This window comes from Vanellus vanellus (genome assembly GCF_965231255.1).
Source record: "Vanellus vanellus genome assembly, chromosome: 2".
Taxonomy (NCBI): Eukaryota; Metazoa; Chordata; class Aves; order Charadriiformes; family Charadriidae; genus Vanellus; species Vanellus vanellus.
This window is the reverse complement of record NC_138906.1, coordinates 146,819,590-146,837,241: the sequence shown is the minus strand read 5'-3', so window position 1 is coordinate 146,837,241 and position 17,652 is coordinate 146,819,590. Positions and strand designations below refer to the sequence as shown.

At 39.0% G+C, this 17,652-nt stretch overlaps 1 protein-coding gene across 1 annotated transcript in view; it reads left to right on the top strand.

The window, feature by feature from the left end:
- The window catches only part of RGS22 (regulator of G protein signaling 22), a gene marked incomplete at its 5' end in the record, with an annotated part of 64,835 nt that overhangs the window by 46,201 nt on the left and 982 nt on the right, over positions 1-17,652 (top strand). The window contains 9 exons of the mRNA XM_082479324.1: positions 213-375; positions 994-1,152; positions 2,975-3,037; positions 5,054-5,215; positions 8,153-8,332; positions 9,879-10,019; positions 13,795-13,902; positions 15,597-15,699; positions 16,178-16,287. Of these exons, the coding sequence (XP_082335450.1) occupies positions 213-375; positions 994-1,152; positions 2,975-3,037; positions 5,054-5,215; positions 8,153-8,332; positions 9,879-10,019; positions 13,795-13,902; positions 15,597-15,699; positions 16,178-16,287 (1,189 nt within the window). The remainder of the gene's footprint in view (positions 1-212; positions 376-993; positions 1,153-2,974; positions 3,038-5,053; positions 5,216-8,152; positions 8,333-9,878; positions 10,020-13,794; positions 13,903-15,596; positions 15,700-16,177; positions 16,288-17,652) is intronic.

The window sequence follows — 17,652 nt, the reverse complement described above, 5'->3', positions numbered from 1 at the left end:
AGATGTGTGTTTGATCTGCTTGTTCAGCAAGTGCCATGGTACTTTGCCAGATGGTACTAGCAAAGAAAAAATGACATAAAATTTCAGTCCAATCTGACCTGGTATTTAGGACTTGAACACTTTGGTGGCTTGTGGTTAAACTAATAACTCCCTAGAATGTTGATGAAATTAACTCAATATTGTAATAACATTCTGTTTAAATTTGTTTGTAGCATGGATCTCATGTGCTGGCTAGATATTGAACAGTTCAGAAAGATGCTCCACAAGAATAAAGAAAAAAGGGAAGAAAAATCTAAGGACATTACAGACAAGTATTTAAATAAAAAATACTTCTTTGGACCCAACAGCCCAGCTACCAGAGAACAACAAGAACAGGTAACAGTTAACAAAACTGTTCATAAAGACCAATCACACTGAATGTGACTGAGATAAAAGTCCATAAGCAGCTTTACTCCAGCTTTCCCCCAAGCTCTCTCCTCAAATCTTGCATCTATTTTTGGCCCGAAATCTGGATCTGTTCTAGTTGTGGGGACCCCCTCCTTCTTGTTCAGGCTCTTTCTCTCCCGTCCTTATAGAATACCTCTCTTAAACCCTGATCTGAGGCTGCAGCCAGAGCATGCACAACACATCTCAGAAAACGTGTAAAAAATGGCTTTCAGGAAGAGTGACTTGTTCCAGCTTTCTATTTTAGTAAGTCAGTAAAGCCACAGACAGCAAGTCTGAGCTGTGGTACTCTGATATATCTTGATACTTAGGAAATTTACTTGGTCAAGCTGGGGTATTATTTGCCGGAGTCTGTATTCTATTATAGGTAGGGACAAATGTAATCTGTACCCTTTTATGAAAAGTACATGTGAGCCTTGGGTAAGCATGCATTAAATGCTTTGCTTACAGTTAAGCTCATGCTTTGCTAAATCAAGGATGTAGAGAGATAAAGGACTTTTGGTATACACAAAAGTTTATGTCATGTGTTATTGTATTTGGATTGCTTAGCTAATGCATTCAGGTGGAGGATGGGGACAAATCCTTCATGATCGACTTTCGGCAGCGGTTCTGCTAGAAATTCAGCAATGCGTCCAGAAGAGATTAGAAAAACAATGGCTGCCATTGTTCCTGGCAGATGAGCACCAGGGGGCGGAGGGACAAGCAAAGGTAATTTTTTAACAACAGCAACACATGCAGGCATTGTTTTTTGTTTGGCTCATAATGTACCATTGGGATAAAATGCTTCAGAGTAAAAGCAGCCCACAACTCACATTCAGTTTACATTGAAAGAGACACTCTAGCATGTACAGGTTGAAGCATTTAGCGTGATAATTGTGAAGGCAGTTCCTCTGAAGGCTTAGTTTGGCTGACAGTATTTTTGATAGATCCTAAATCTGAAGGAGCTGGCGTTAGCTCTGCTGCCAGCCAGGCTGCCAGGGGAATAAACTAATCTTTGCCGTAGTGCTGCAGTCTCTGTATGCCATTCTACCCTAGACGTACACTTGCACACAGAAGAAATGCTACTTTGTGTAAAGGATTTGCCCAAGGGGACAAGAACACAAGCAAATGAGTGGGCTTCCCACACTGTATTCTCTCTCTCTCTCTCTTACGCTGTCCGCATTCTCCCATCTGGAGCTGCAGTGCCTGTAGAAATGACTTCAGGACTTGTGAAATTCTGTTGAGTGGGGAGGTTAACTGCTACAAACCTTGTTTTCAATTGGTTACTTCAGAAAGTTGCCAGAAAACTGTGAATGAGAACCCTTTCACCTCCTGCTAGCTCATTGGAAAGACTGGGGAACGGGCAGGGCAAACATACGCCTTTTATGAGAGTGCCTCTGTGACTGAGATCTGTGTAGGGAGATTATCCTGCTGGTCACAGATGCAAAAAAGACTTGTTTTTTTGCACTTCCACAAAAGCTCTGAAATGCAAACGTCATAGCAGAAGGAAACTTGACAGTTCGACCAAGCAGACACGTAGGCAGTCTGCATTGATTCATAAAACTTGTTTTCGATGATCTTTTTAACATCAAGAAGGTTGTCAGAAGTGCAGTTGAACTGGATCCTTTTCATTGATCCAGAGCACTAAGCAATCTGAAAACCACAGGTTCTGATAAGGCAAATTGTATTTTTAATAATGATTATGTTAAAACAAAATCTCTTAACGCTCTGCCCTTTTTTGGCTGAAATCTGCCTCCTTTACGAGCTATGGCACAAAACCATGTGATAAGGCTAAGTTGCTTCCAGGTCTGGAAGCCAGATCAGGCCTCTTCTTGCACCTGCTGCACTGTGCTGGCAGGGAGAGTAGCCCATGCAGTTTGGAAAATGCTTTATTTGACTCTAATAAACAGTTTACAGGAAATGCATACTGCTAATGAGCTTTTAGTCTCTTCCTAACTCCATTTGTGTCTGACTGCTCTTTTCTATTTCTTACTGCAAATTCAGAGGATGAAAAGGTCCTTTGAAGAACGTATTTTAGAAGAAATGAAACCAGATGACATTCTCCAATTGGCTTCATATTTCACAGTGACCAAACACTGTGGGCATGCTATGTAGTCCTTATTCAGAAAATCTGCCCTTGATTTGAGGTGTATTTTTGCTACAAAGAAGCTGCAGGATCAAGCCTGTGTTTCTGATACAGCTGTCCAAAGGAACTAAAAACATTTCACACAAAAAAAGAAGTTATAGCCCAAAATCTGTTCCCAACGTAAGTGGTCACTCAGAACATTATGGGTAAGGTAAACCAGTGGAAAAGCACGATTTGACCGTCAATGCCTCTTGCTTTCTCTAACTCCTCAGTCTTAATGAGCATGTGCTCGTTTACAGCTGAACAAGTAATGGTGTTCAGTGTGGGTCAACAGCAAGTTTCAGATTTAAAGATCCAAATGAAGATATATCAACTATTCTACCACTGTGGTCTCAATCATTAGAGGGCTGAACATGAAACAAGAAGAGTTAAAAAATACAATGATAATCTTTTGTTCAACCGTAGACAAGGGACATAACTGAAGATCTTCCCCGCCAAAAACAGGAGAAGACAACCAGGATGTGGAAGGCAAGTGAAGTTTACTGTGTCTATTGTGTCTGCAGTTTCACCGTCTTTTCTGTTCAGATCTTGCACATCCTTCACAATTTCCCTGCTGACAGTGTGAGGCCTGAATGTAATGCTGTCAAAAGCAAGCATGATTGTATTGGCTACAGTGGACTGATTACTTACATTACTGGTGAATTTAGCTCCCTGCTGGATGTTCGCGGTAAATTTGTCTCCCTTCCTGGCTGGAGAAGTCATACTTGAAAGAAACATTTCTCTTGTCCTGGGCTTTGGAGGACTCTTAACCCTCCTCAAACTGGTATTGTACCTTTAATTCACATTTATCTGTATTTTTCATGCAGTGGACTTATTGGGACAAGCTGTTCATTCCAGCATCTGGTAGTTTATTTATTATTGCGAGTGGATTACGTGCAGACACAAAAGGGAATGTGAAGTATGCAGTGGAGTGGGCAGGTTTAATCATATCTCACAGTATCTGTTTCATTTAGAATTGTATTTTAATCTTACAGCACTGAGATAATATCAATTTTAAACATCTTAAACCTTTGTAATAATACATTTCATCAGATGTTTGCCAGTTTTTTCCTCTTGAAGAGCAGTGAACTCTTTGTGATTGCCAACATACAAGTTGTGTACATTTATTCAGTTGAACTTTTATTGTCTGTTGAAATCAAACTGGAGACCGGGTCACCAATTATCCATGCAAACCATTAGCTCGAAAGAGATCCAAAGTGCATGTGAGTTCTGTTAACCGAGTGTTCCCTTTGTTTGTCAAGAAGATGGTTATTTTCCGTGTTCTGCTTCAAGGTTGTTGACCCATAAAATAAGTAAAGTTCGTATATTAGTATAGGGATAGAAACAACGTTTTGTTCTTCCCTTCATGAATATGGCCCAGAAATAATTTTTCCCAAAATTTGCCTAAATCCTGGTCACAGGGGATAGAACGTGTTTGGAGAATTGGAAGAGGGCTGAGAAGATGCCATCTTGCTGTCTAAGTTGAGCTGACTTTATTTTAACCAAAGGACCCTTTGGACAGCCACCACCCACCCCCTCTCAAGGGTAGGCTCTCATCCCTGGCAGACTCTGCAGCAGGACACTAAGCGTAACCCCTATTTTTAAGAGAAGCTGCAGAAAGACCTTCAGCTTAGAATCAAGTTAGATTTCCAGGACTGTCCACAGCAGCTAAAAATGTTTCTGTCCCATTCTGACCATTGAACAGCACTCCATCTCTCCAGGACATCAAGAGTTTTAAACCACTGTTAGAAGATAGTTTTCATTCATCCATTTGATAACAAAGCAGGGGTGTTTGGCTTGCTCCTCAGTGACAGAACAAGAACTGTTTGCTCAGGAAGGCAGGCCAGCCTGAACTTCATTTCAAACAAACTGTCCCTGTATAAGCCATCTTTCTTTCTCCACCCTTTCCTGGCTGCCTATTGCTCTGTGCTTCGCAGCATGAGGACTTCCAAAATGTCTCGATGACTTTAAATTCTATTTTATTATTGGTAGCTTTATTCCACAGAGAGCAAACTCTCCAGCTTCTGTTGGTGATCATGGCAACACATTTCAAAGCTCGTTTTGTTGGTGAGATCCCTGTCAGAAGCATTTTACAACTTTAAGCTATGTGGTTTGTCTGTTCCTTTTTCTTTGTTGTTTGTTTGCACAAAACTCAAACTGTTCTCTAGAAAAGTAGCCTGTTGCCATAATCAATAACAATAGCTGTTTCCATACTTTATAGTATGTAGTCATATGGTCTAAATCATTGTCAGTCATTTCCTCTCCCATCACGTCTTCCAAAAAATGTTGCCCAAACCAAGCTGGAAAAAAAAAAAAAAGAGAAAAAAAGGAAAGAAAGAAATGAAATCTTGCCACATTCTATTGTATCCATGTCATAAACTCATAAACTACTGAAAGTTAGGGTCAGTGCAAAGATAAGAATCAGACAGTTTATGCTAACTAATGCCTTTGTTATTGCTTTCTGAAACAAAGTTTATTTGGTGCATTTATTTCTTCTTTTGACAGCATGTGGACAATAAGTGGGTTTCTTCATCTAGTGAAATAATTGCTTTCCGCAAAGCACTGTTGAATCCAGTGACAGCAAATCAGTTTCAACGCTTTGTGTCACTGAAAGGAGACCTACTGGAGAACGGAGTGCTCTTTTGGCAAGAGGTACAGAAGTATAAGGTACGGTGGTAAAAAGGGGAATACCATTCAGTTTGTAAGCAAATGCATCCATTTCTGCATATTATAAGAATTTTAACAATATATCTAGGCATTTTTTTGTTCATAGTAAAACCTCTTTCACTGTTTAAACTGTTTTTTCTTCAATAAAAATCCTCACTTCTTAAGGGCAGCTATTTTTAATGACTTGAATGTATTATCCCTGTATTTCTTTATGCTTCTTCAAAGTGTAACATTCTTCTGAGCCTCTAAAGGGACACTAACTAGCTAATTCCCAGACTTTGGTATACATCTGTTGAGCAGTAGAAAATATGCAAGCATTAAAATGTTCATTCTGTCTTTATAGTTACATACTGTTAAATAATGGGATTATTGCTGAATTTGGTAATCCCTTAAAAATCAGAGAAAACTTTTAAATTCAATCAAATGTACAGATGTAAAGATAGTATCTACCCAAAAAGCTTATATGTACAATGCAGACCCCAGCTCCCCTGCGGTTTCTAAAGTCACATTTGACTGCAGCAGAGGATATGGCCAAGGTGAAACATGATGGGGAAGTTCAGCAGGGATTGTCTCTCTGCCAAATAGAATTTTTTCCCTTCATGAAATTTCTGCTATGTGGGGTGAAACACAATGGGAAAACTCTGGAGTGAGGCTTTACATCACACTGCAGCCTCCTAGTAGCATCCTGTACTGAACGCAGGGGTGCCACAGATCTGTCACTTGTTCCTCATTCTTTTTGCCTCTGGGATATTGCTGATGCAAATGTGCTACCTGAGTCCAGAGCCTGGAGACTGGGCTCCTGAACATAGCCTGTGTGCACATGGCAGGCAGGGAGCATGAGGTTAGTTAGCATGCTCAGAAATTAGGAGGTAAACACACTTGATGCTGCAGTAGCACTTGGAGATCCTGCTGCAGGCATGTGGGTGTATTTTCACTGATTAATTTTATGCATTTGAATTTGGCGTCTGCTTTAGTAGTTGAAGCTCTTGTTTCCAGGGGGTGATCTCTCCTCCTCACAGACTCTCTGATCCCCAAGCAACGAATCATCAGCTGAAATGCTCTCTGGGGCTGCTGTGGTCTCTCTCTTGGTTACAGAGTGACTATCTTAGACTAGAGACTTGACATGAAGGCACTTGGAAGTTCCCCGACATAAATCTTTCTCAAAATATTTGATGCTTTTTCAGCTTTGTGACTCTTCATCACTACATTGTGGAAGACATGGAAACTTTCTGCAAATTAATGTGGATGTAGTTTAGACTGTTTTCTTTGTGGATCTCTTCTGTTAAGAAAGCCTTCATTGTTTTATGTCCCACCCCCTCTCCTTCATTTATGTTAATTTTATTTGTCTTCTTATCAAGAAAAAGTACAATCTGACCATATTTCTACGTGCATGTGATTTGTCAGAGTTGGCAGTTGATGCTCTTTATAGAAGCAAAGGGCTAGAGTAGTAGGAGTATTGTGGGTCAGGCTGAACTGGAAGAATATTGCCAAAGACGTGGGCAGCACTTTGCACAGCGCATACTTGTACTGTCTCAGCCCTATCATGCCATCAGTTTAGAGAGAACTCCCTTTAGGAGTCAATGACTGCATTGCTCCTTGTAACCCATCAGATTGGCAGAACATCTTGGGACAATCAAAAAACAAATTTTTTTTTTTAAAACAAATATGAAGAAATATAACTCTGTGGATCATTTCCATCTGTTCCTCTATGCTCATGTCTCATCCCTCTTGATATAATATGGCTTGTTTGCCTTCCCCCCTTTAAGCTCTCTGCCTTTTCTTCCATGCTAGATGAGCAAAGGAAGCCATAATATATTCTTAGGATATACTGAATATGTTTTCATATTGCCTTACTTTCCTCATTGTAGCTGTTATCATTCTTTTTTTCCTTCACAAAACTCAAAAGTATTCATAATAAAACAAGCCAGCTTTTTCACATACCAGATTTCTGGTTAAAAGTCCTGCTTTTAATTTCTTTTAAAGTAAATACCTAGCCTCCTATACCAAAACTAAATGCAAATTCTTCATTTAGAGGGCTCTCTTCCTGAAAGTCGTCCAGAGTTTGTGTCTTTAGTAGATATGTGTGATAATCCCCTAGTGTTACAGAAATTTCTTGATGTTTACAGATAGATGGAAAGTTTGTGTTTCAAAGCGTTTGAAAGAAGTTCTTTGTATTATTTTTCCTTCCTGTCAAAGTCGAATGGTAGCATTGTCAGAGTGTGAAAACACGGTAATAACAAGTTTTAGAAGAATAATGGGATCACATTAAAAAAGTAGAAAACTCCCAATGTTTCTTTGAGATCTCACCCTTATAAGTTCAGGTTTGTTTTGTATTCTGTTCTGAACAGAGTTATTCTGAACACTGAGCTTTTGGGAAACTAGAAAACCTTAAAGAATGGGGAAACTAGAAGATTTCAATGAATGGAAGATCCTACCGGTAGCTGAAATTATCCCCTCTTGTGCCGACATTCCTGGTTACAATACCTTGTACCCTCTAAATAATTCCTCTCTTTTCTTGGAGTATTTAGAGCATTTATTTGTCTTTTAGTTACCATTTCTATGCTAGTCATAGCAGGCTCATTGAGAAAATCAGTGCATTTCACGCATGTAGGCATTTCTCTTTTCAGAAAAGCATCCCATTTGCCAGTAATGTACTTAGACTGAATGCAGGATAAAAACTAACAGAATTTTTTGAACTAGAAATTATCACCTAACAGCAATGATTGCTATATATCTGCATTTGCAAACCAGAAGTCCCACTCATGTCTTAACTATGTCTTGACTCTGCACATTTGCTATATGAATTTTGCCCTACATACTGAAGAAATCTATTGTATAATTATTTTTGTATGACTATTACTCTTTGATCACTGGGCCCCTGTAAAGGGTCTGCATCTCTCTCTCCATTGATTGAAAATGCTATTTTTCATCTTTCAGGACTTGTGCCATTCTCACTGTGATGATGTCACAGTCCAGAAAAAGATCACAGCTATTATCGACTGTTTTATTAATTCCGCTGTACCCCCAGCTTTGCAGATTGACATCCCAACTGAACAAGCAAAAAAGATTCTGGAGCACAGGAAAGAACTAGGACCTTACATTTTTAGAGAAGCACAGGTAAGAAGCTATGAGAATCACTGTAATAGATCTGGCTAGAGTCTGTGTACCTGACTTTAAGGACAGTCTTTATTGCTTATGTGACAATTTGGACTCCATACATAAGCCTGGGCATGAAGGAGAACACTATAGTCATGCATTTCAATGAAGATTGTATGGTGGAGACGACAGAGAGGATTCAGATATTTAATGCTTAGTAAACCAGACAATCTCTGACAGCTAGCTGATCCTGCAAAGATGTTATCCAGATCTGGGTTAGGAATTGTGGCAGTAGAAGTGAATTCTGTCTATTTTTTTAATTGCTTGCTCTTTACCACTTGGTTAATGTCAGAGAAGTAATCCGTAGTTAGAAAGTTTGTAGGTTTTGTAGTTTATGAAAAAAAATGCAGATATGAATAAAGCACAAAGACAGCTTAACTTATTGAATGTCTTTCTCTTCTTTATTACAGAAAGTCTGTATTAAATGGCTGTAGGCAATTTTCTCTTTCATCTTTGTACTAATCAGACTGAACAGCAATTTGTGAACCTTTACTACTGACTTACTATTTTCTTATTCCTCATTACTCTCTTCTCTGACTTATTTTCTAAACCCAAGGAAACTAGTTCCTCTTCTTTTCCTATAAAATAGCCACCAACACCTCTAAACATCAACTGTGAGTCTATAAAGCGTTTGGATCACAAAAGATGAATGGTTTGTCAGAGAAAAGGGTTCATAAAGGTCCTAAGAGAAATAAGTCTCATTTCAGCCTGTGTAAAACCCAGTGAACTCCAGAAATGTGGCGCAAAACCAAGGGAAGAACTTGGCCAAAAAGCTGTGACTGGAACATGACAGTGACTCACATGTCACTTTCAGGTCTGTTGAGCCAGAAGCAGTGAGGTGCTGAGCATGCTCAGCTCCTTTGAAGCCAAGTTTCTCAATGAGAATTAAACATCTAAATTGAAAAATGTGAACCTTAGTACATGCAGCAACAGAATTCACTGAGCCCCTCTGTTTGCTTTTCTAAAATTGTTTTTCTTATTCTAGTTCAAAAAAGACCCTGTGAGAGATTATATCATTTAAAAATTATCCAAGATTTGCTCATAGATCTGTAATGTGGTTTAAGAGCCTTTCCAGAGGCAAAAAAGTATTTCCTTTCTCTTAAGGAGGGAAAAAAACCCTGTCCCTAATGAACTGAATATTTGAAATACTTGAGCAGATCAGTGGTGCAAAAGCAATTGTACTGGTGTATATTTTATCAGGAATACTTGTAAAAAATGATGGATGTTTTCATTAATGCAAACAATTGTTTAGGGAAATATAAAAAAAAAAGAAAGTGCCTTTTAACTGTGTTTTAGGAAGATTTCTCACCAGTAATAAACACACTGATGAAAAGCATGTGCCGAGCAAAGCTGGGCTGAAATGTCAGGACACAGTACGTGGGAGGAACAAGGCTGTGTATTCAAAAAGAAATAGTTATTTCATTCTCACGGTAAACTACATTTTATTTTACAGTAAACTCTGTTTTCTTAATATGGTCAAGATTGACTTTCTTTTCTTTCTGTGCAGATGACTATTTTTGCTCTTCTGTTTAAATTTTGGCCAAAATTTTGTAAGTTTCAAAGCAATTTGGCTAGTGACAAAATTCTACTTGCCTTGGAGAGAAAAAAGGGGAAAAAAATGCGAAAGAAGGAAGGCAAAATAGCAGAGGTAAGGCTCACAAAGTTTCAGGTGACAGCTGATGAACTGCATAAAAACTCCTTCATGAGCAAACAACTATGAATTCAAATATCCCTTTCTCAGAGTGATCCAAAGCTACCGAAAGCTTTTTGTTAGAATTGAAGCTTTACATGCGACCCGGTCCTAGGATGATTAGTTCCCAATCCTGCCAATGCATATACATATGTTTAACTTGAAGCAGATGAGTCAATGGAATACTCCTTTCATTAAGCAGAGGGAAAAATGTATTTTAGTCGTCTTACATGCCAAGAGAAGAGTGAAAAACAAGGCTGAATTAAAAAAAAACCCAAGATCTATGTACAGTCCCTGTGTACAATGGGTAACTGCAGACCTGTTTGCACTTTCATTATGTACTGTCTTCTTCTAGAATTTACAGTCCTGGATCACTACTGAAAGAAAAACAAACCAAACCAAACCAGATTTCATATATATTTTTCAGAAAGAGCATTTGAAAAGTCTGCACATTATTTAAAAACATATTTATGTGCTAATTGCTTTGTATAGTCTTTGTCTTTTCTTGAAATTTCTCAGCTTTGACAGTGAAATTGTTAGACTGTTCACAATGAGTTTCCAGACAGTTTCAGTGCATTAACAGAACTGTGACCTCTACAGCGGAATGCTTGCTTGTAAAATTGTTTTTCTTGGAATTTTATTATTAAAATATAATGGATTTTTTTTTTTCTATTGATTATAGGCTTTGCAAAAGTTTATTTTTTACGAAAGGTAATTGTTTGGCTAGGTTTGAGGAGAGAACATTCCTTTAAGGGCACAAAAATTATTGGACTTGCAAACTATCATAAGTAGCATTAAAAGACCTTTACATTTTTTAAATACCACGTACATATGTGTTGAGATGTTACTTGTGATGAGAACCACATGAGTACCCGGACAGATAAAGACATATATGCCTGTAAGAACATGTACACATTGTTATCCTCTTTTAGACACATGAAAACTGAGGACCAGTGAGGCGTTACTCAAGGCCACACACCAATGTCAAGTGAAGTCTAAAATCCAAGAACTCATGTTCCTTTCTCCAAAGCACGTTGCCTCCATACAGATATGTCTGGCAAGGCCATTGGCAATACTTATAGTGCAAGAATGCAATATTTCAAAGTAATGCACTTCTGCGTTTTCACAGACTTATTTTTTCCATCTGTTTGTTGCCTGTCATAAGATTTCTGATTAAGATCAAGGAAGTAAAGAGCAAATCTTGGCCAGGAGGGCAAAAGCCTAGCATTTATGGGGAACAAATGGGAAAGGTGAATTACTCTTCTAAGCTGGGAAATAGGGTAAGAAATTTTAGACAGTGACAGGCAGAGAATGCAGTTCAGTAAACAGTTTGCAGACTATTCTTCTCACAAAAAATTACCAGTAAAACAGTTACCTTTTAAAATCTTTTGAAAGAATAGGCAGAACACATATGTTTTTGAAACCCTTTCCCCCCCTCTATTATTGTTTAAAGAAGTTACCATTCCCTGTTCTCTTGCCTGAGATTTTTGTCCCCTCAGTGACAACATAAATATTCAAATGATTCAGTATCCCTGAAGGATACTGATAAGATTCATCCAACATAAGTGATAGCAGGTTCACTTGGCAGTTGGTAGAAGGTGATGATTTCTTGGCATTAATATTAATGTCTGTGCTCCTCTGCCCCACTGGGGTCATGTTGAAGGAGAGGAAAGCTCTGGCAAGGGTTAGAAATTATATTTATTTCTTATATATATATTCCCCCCACCCTCCTCCCCAATCAGTTGCTATTTTGGATTTACGTCAAATGGAACAATCATGGTCCTGGAGGAGGAATTTTACTTTCTACCTTCTCACAAATCTGTCCCTGGGGGGTGCCCAATCTACCTGGGCTCACCTCACTTTCTGAACTGACTGGGTAAGAGTTAGGCTTTTATGCAGTATAATGGAAAAAATGGGCAGACAAGGAGGTTTTCACTGAACAATGATGCATGACTCGGTATTATTTGAATATCTCAATATTTTTTGTGTGTGACTATTTGTTATTTATGGGGTGAATCCTATCAAAAGCTTCCTGGCAATGGGCTCAGTGCAGGGGAGAGTGGCTGACTGTGAAGGATGCCATGCAAGCACTGTACAAAGCAGAGACCTCTTTTAAGCTTAGTGTCTGGAAGGCAGGGTTTGATAGGTACAGGGTGAAGTAAGCTTGAACATTCAATACAATGTGATGGCTTCAGTACTGAGCTGAAATAGTTGTTTTAAAAGATACTGCCTTTGGAGAGTGTGGTTTGCTTCGCTGTTTTTACATATTTGCCCTTAGCATGGCACAGCTATATGGGCTCATCTTTGGCCTGTCTGTGGATTTATTCCTTTGTCAACTGCTAGGTACACATGCCACATACTTCAAAAAATATCATTAGTTACTTTTTGCAGACTGCTTTGATGCCAGTATTTGTAATTTGTTGTATACAAAATTGCATTTTACCTCCAAAATAGATTTTGGATTTTTTGCTTTCTAGCTTACAAAATAGTTTTAACGTATGCTGTAAATCTGTACTTACTCTTTCCATGCCCTTAGCAGAGAAAGGTAAAACCATAAGCATCAATTTTCCTTTTCCTTGTTTCCCTCATCTCTCTCTAAGCTTCTTAGCAGTAATCTTATTTGCTAGTAAGTGGTGTAATATCATGGGATATGACATTACCATAACATTGCCTAATTTATTATGAGAAGACATTATTAAAGACCTCACTTACTTCACCATTCTCATTGAGAAAGCTAGCAAACATAAACTGTGGTATATTAGTATACACACTACTTCTGTATTTGCTTTGGCATCCCTGTTCTATCAATGGAGTGTGCCACAGAAGTTAGTAAGCCTGCTTCTGGAGAGAAGACAAACATCCCACTGTTCTATACCCAAAAGTCACCTTTATAGATGATGGGTTCACAGGACACTGAGAATCACGAGGAAAGAAAAAGCACCTTGGGAGCAAGGAAGTAGGATATTCTGATCCTTTTCACATCTTTCAAAGGCTTTCTGAGTGACTTAGGGAACCCTTTGACCTCTTTTTTTCTCCCTTTCTCATTTGCAACATGGGAGGGTTATATTACTCGCCTCATGGGGATGTTGTGGCGTTAATTATGTGAGGTTAAATATGACAATTGATAAATGTTCATAAAGAGTTTTGGGACCATCAGACAGAATGTGCAAAGGTGCAGCCTTACTAAAACACTAAAACAACATGAAAATGGCAAATAGTTAATCACCAGAGCAGTTTACCGAGGGCTACAATGCCTTGTCCTTAACTGAATTTTTTTTTTAATCATATTGTCTGTTTTCCTGACATGTACATTGTAGTTCATTCACAGCTACTGGTCCAAGCTGGAATTAATCGTGACAAATCCTATGTTCTACATTTATACCTGAGGCCAAATTAGAGGATCACAAAGGCCTCTCTGTCCTTAAAATATACTCTGTTGCAGATCTGCCCTCTCACTTAGCTGTATTTTGGAATAGGTATTGAATCTGAAAGGATAGTCAGCAGGAGTGTAGTGGTGAGGAAAAACTCCAATTAGGACACAGAAATGCTTTAAAAAAGCAGCTATTTTTTATTATGCCTAATGTGATGAATTATGAAACTGGCCATTACAAAACATTACTGCATATGACACTATCTCATTTCCAAAGACAATTTTTGCTTCCTCATACTTTGCTTTTTACTTTAGCTCAGTAACTATTGTTTACATCTAATTAAGAGTTCTTATTATTGTCAGGGTAAAGAAGCGGGGACAAAACTCAACGGTCTGTCAAGCAGTGCTTTGGTAGAGGAGACTGATGTGGAGAGAGAACCAGCATCATTTTCAGATGGATATGGGTGGCAGGTGAATAATAAACATGTTGCTACAGATATCATCATTCAGGAGAGATAAAATGCTCTTGGGAGAATGGGAAGGTTGAGTTTTGTTTTGAATACTGCTGTCAAGTGGTTCTTCAATAACTGTTCATTCTTCTACAATTAACTTCGCTGTTATAAGTTTATCTACCTTACAGGTGATGTTTTTTTCTTTCTTTAATAATTTTTTTAAGATTTATGTTCTGAGTAGTGTTAATATGTAACAACTTATTACGCCCTTTAGGTGTGTAGATTTAAAAAGAATCTTTATTTAAAGATAAATTGAAGAAAAGGAAGTTCAATGCTGGAATAAGAAGCTTTTCATTACTTGTGAAATTCATATCCTGAAAGAATTTGGCTTAGGCTTGAGTTCTGTTCTGCTCAAATGTCAAAAATTGAAGCTGAACTCATTTAGGACATCTAGGGATTTGGATAGAAAATCTGACAGAAAATAGCTCTTTACTACTTCTTCCAGAACAACTCTCGTGATGCATCAAATCTGTACTGAAAAGGTAACAGTCATTTTATGGGAGAAACAGGAAGAACAGATATGCCACCTTGGGCATATCAAGGGATCATTAGTAGCTGAGTTGACAGTTCCATAACATAATGGGGAATCTGTGCAACCATCTGTGCAAGCACATAATCACAGCTATGTCATGCGATGCAGGAGTAAATTGCACTTCGGCCACTGCTTGTATTCCATAGAGCTCTTCCTGTGGCATTACGTTAGCGATAAGCAGAATATAGAAACAGGCAGTCTGAAATACCCACAAAATATGAAACCACAGTGCAAACTGCATAGGTAAGCTCATACTCTTATCCCTTAAATGGACCTTTGTTCGTACCTATTAATAAAAAAAAAAGAGTGAGTTGAGTGAGCCAATATACCAATATCATGTGCCTAAGCCCTCAAGAAGAGGCAGATAATTGCAGAAAGAGCAATAATCTTTTATAGAGCAGTTTCTTTTCCAAGCTTCTTTCTGCTATAGGAAGATGCTAGAAGATCTTACTGAGTCATGACATGACAAATTGGCCCCAAACTTTCTCAGGAAAAAAAAAGCCCAAATAAAAGTACAGTTCCTGTACCGATTTGGGAGAGTGACCTAAAATTTACATGGAACCTGAACTGTGATTGTTGTAATGTAGAGAGCAACATTTGTTCCTTAGAAAAGAAAAGGATGACATCTCCAGTTGATCTGCCTCTAGCGGTAGCAGCATTCTGCTAGACAGTGTAGGCAGAAAGAACTGTGAGGCTGATGAGACCTTCAATGATTTCAGAAAGGACATGCTGGGAGGATGTGGCAGGGAGACACAATCAAGTCTTTGATAGCACAAAAGACCGATATTTTGGGAGGGAAAAAGTCTGCTGTGTTTCGGTTTTGAAAACAAAAGAAGAAAGAATAGGACTCAGACAAGGATGAAGAATAAATGAATGTAAACATCATATCTGTCAACCGTGCTTAAATTGCATTTCATGGTGTTTTGAGATTCGCTTATTTGCAGCAATACTATTTTTCCCATGATTCCAGTATTGTCATGACAAAACTCCTCTTCTTAATAATTATGATTATTCAATAACAGGGATATAACAGAAACAATTTTTTTGTCTCACTGTTGAAATGGACCAGGGACTACTAGTGATATAGTTTGGAGGCTGATGGTTTTTAATGGTTCTTGCAGGCTTCCTGGTCCTATTCCAAGTACATAGAAGCCTTGGAGCAGGAGAGAATACTCCTTAAAATGCAAGAAGATCTGGAGAAAAACTCATCATCATTCCTTACAGGTTGTTAACCAAGCTCTGTAGTTTAGGAGAACAAGCTTATAGCTTAGGTGAAATTCTCTCAGTGTAAGGGCTTTGTTTACTCTCCTTTGGAGCTGTGTGCTTAAACTGCTGGCTCTCTTACACTGTCAGCAGAGGAGTTGCTCTCTGCACTGTACTTGTGACTGATAAGCTTTCTAGGAAAGGGAAAGTGAAAGTTCTAGGGTATCGGCATTGTCCTTACTGCACAGGTCCTACTGCAGAGAGGAATGTGGCCATTTCTTCATTCTGCACAGTGGCATGGCAATCCTATTTTTGGGGGACGTAAAAGGCATTGCCTCAACCTTGTGTCAGCTGGGTATATCCTCTTAGGTCTTCCCCAAGGATATTATGACCTGTTTGTTCATTAAATAACTCAATTTAGAAGTAGGGCTACCAATAGCATTTTGCAATATTAAAACCATTCAGTTTCCTGTAATTTTAATTTGCTTTCTATATACAGGTGCTTCATCTACGTCCTTTACAAAGCCTGGAAATTCTGAGAAATCCACCATTTCCCCAAAGAGTAGTGCAATTTTGGAGAAACATTCAAATCTTCCGAAGAAGCAAAAAGTGAGTACCAGACTGCCAACAAGTGTGCTTTGAAATTTGGATTCTTAAAAGCTAGTTTTCCTGCTGTCGTTGCTGACGGTCATTAGTAGCAAGTTATCCCACTCCAAATCACATTTAACTGAAGCTGTACAGCCTCAACATGAAGGCAAGATTTTTCACTCCAACCATGGTTAGTGGACCTAATGTTGATCAGATGGAATTTTGTTGCAAAATGGTAGTCTCTGAAATGCGGTTATCTAAGCTTTCCAGTTAAAATATTTTAAGTAGGAGCAGGAGAAAATATTTTAAATAGGAGCATGAGATGACTGGAGGAAGCTCAGACCCTGTGGAGTTACTGGCAAAGGCCTGACAGAGAACTAGCAATAGATCATCTCTGCCAAAGCCAATTAAACATTAGAATGGGAGAAAGAAGTGGGACAGCAAAGAGATCTGCTAAAGACAGAAAAGCAGATTTTGCTTCAAAGCTTGAATTCCCAGATGGAAGAATCCCCTGCAGGTTTTGTCTTGTTTTTTTCTTGTTTTTTGTTTTTTGGTTTTTTTATAAGCCTATGCTGAAATTAGATGGACTGAAAAAAGTTAATAGAACTTGGACTACTGCTCCTCTACCTTCTCTGCTCCTCCTTCCTCTTCTAATTCTGTACTTCAACACTGTTATTTCAGGCAAGTTGGTGTCCTGCCCTCGCTAGTCCTAAACACACTCTTCCTGTGGCAGCATTTTCTCTATGTGGCTTCAGAGAAAACTGCAGCATTCCTTGGTCTTCCCTCATGTTCTCTTTCTGCCCTCTTATTACTTCCCCTAGTTGCAGTTAAAGTCATCCGGTCACCTTGGACCTTATGCACCTCTGCAGGTGTTACTGTATTTCATACATTTATGCCTTTTTGTACTGCAGTTCTGCTTCACACACAGCTGTATCAGCATGGGGAGTCCTCGTCCAGGGGCTTTGGTCCTGCTCTGTAGCTGAGAAACCTCCAGCTGTAGCCAGTGCTCAAAGAGGGCCTACAAGGTAGCCATAGTCATTGCTGCAGACCAGCCCAGCAGTCCCCGGCCCACCCTGTAATTCAAAACCTGAGAGTTGTGCTCCTGTCAGGCATCAGGCTGTGGTATAGGCTGACACAATGAGAAAGTAGGGGTCTTGAGTGGTTTTAGATGTTTCTTCCACCAGCTTCAGTTGCAGCCCACTCTCCAATACCACTGGAAATTTGCCTGCCCTTCCCCTTCCCTTTCCCTCCCAACAGCTCAAGCGTTCCCACTGACTTTGAGTGGTTTCCCCTTCTTCCATCATGACCCTCTGGTGGTTCTCCTCAGCCATGCTCTCTGCAGTGATCTGATCACTCTGCTGATCGGGTAGAGATATCTACAAAAGA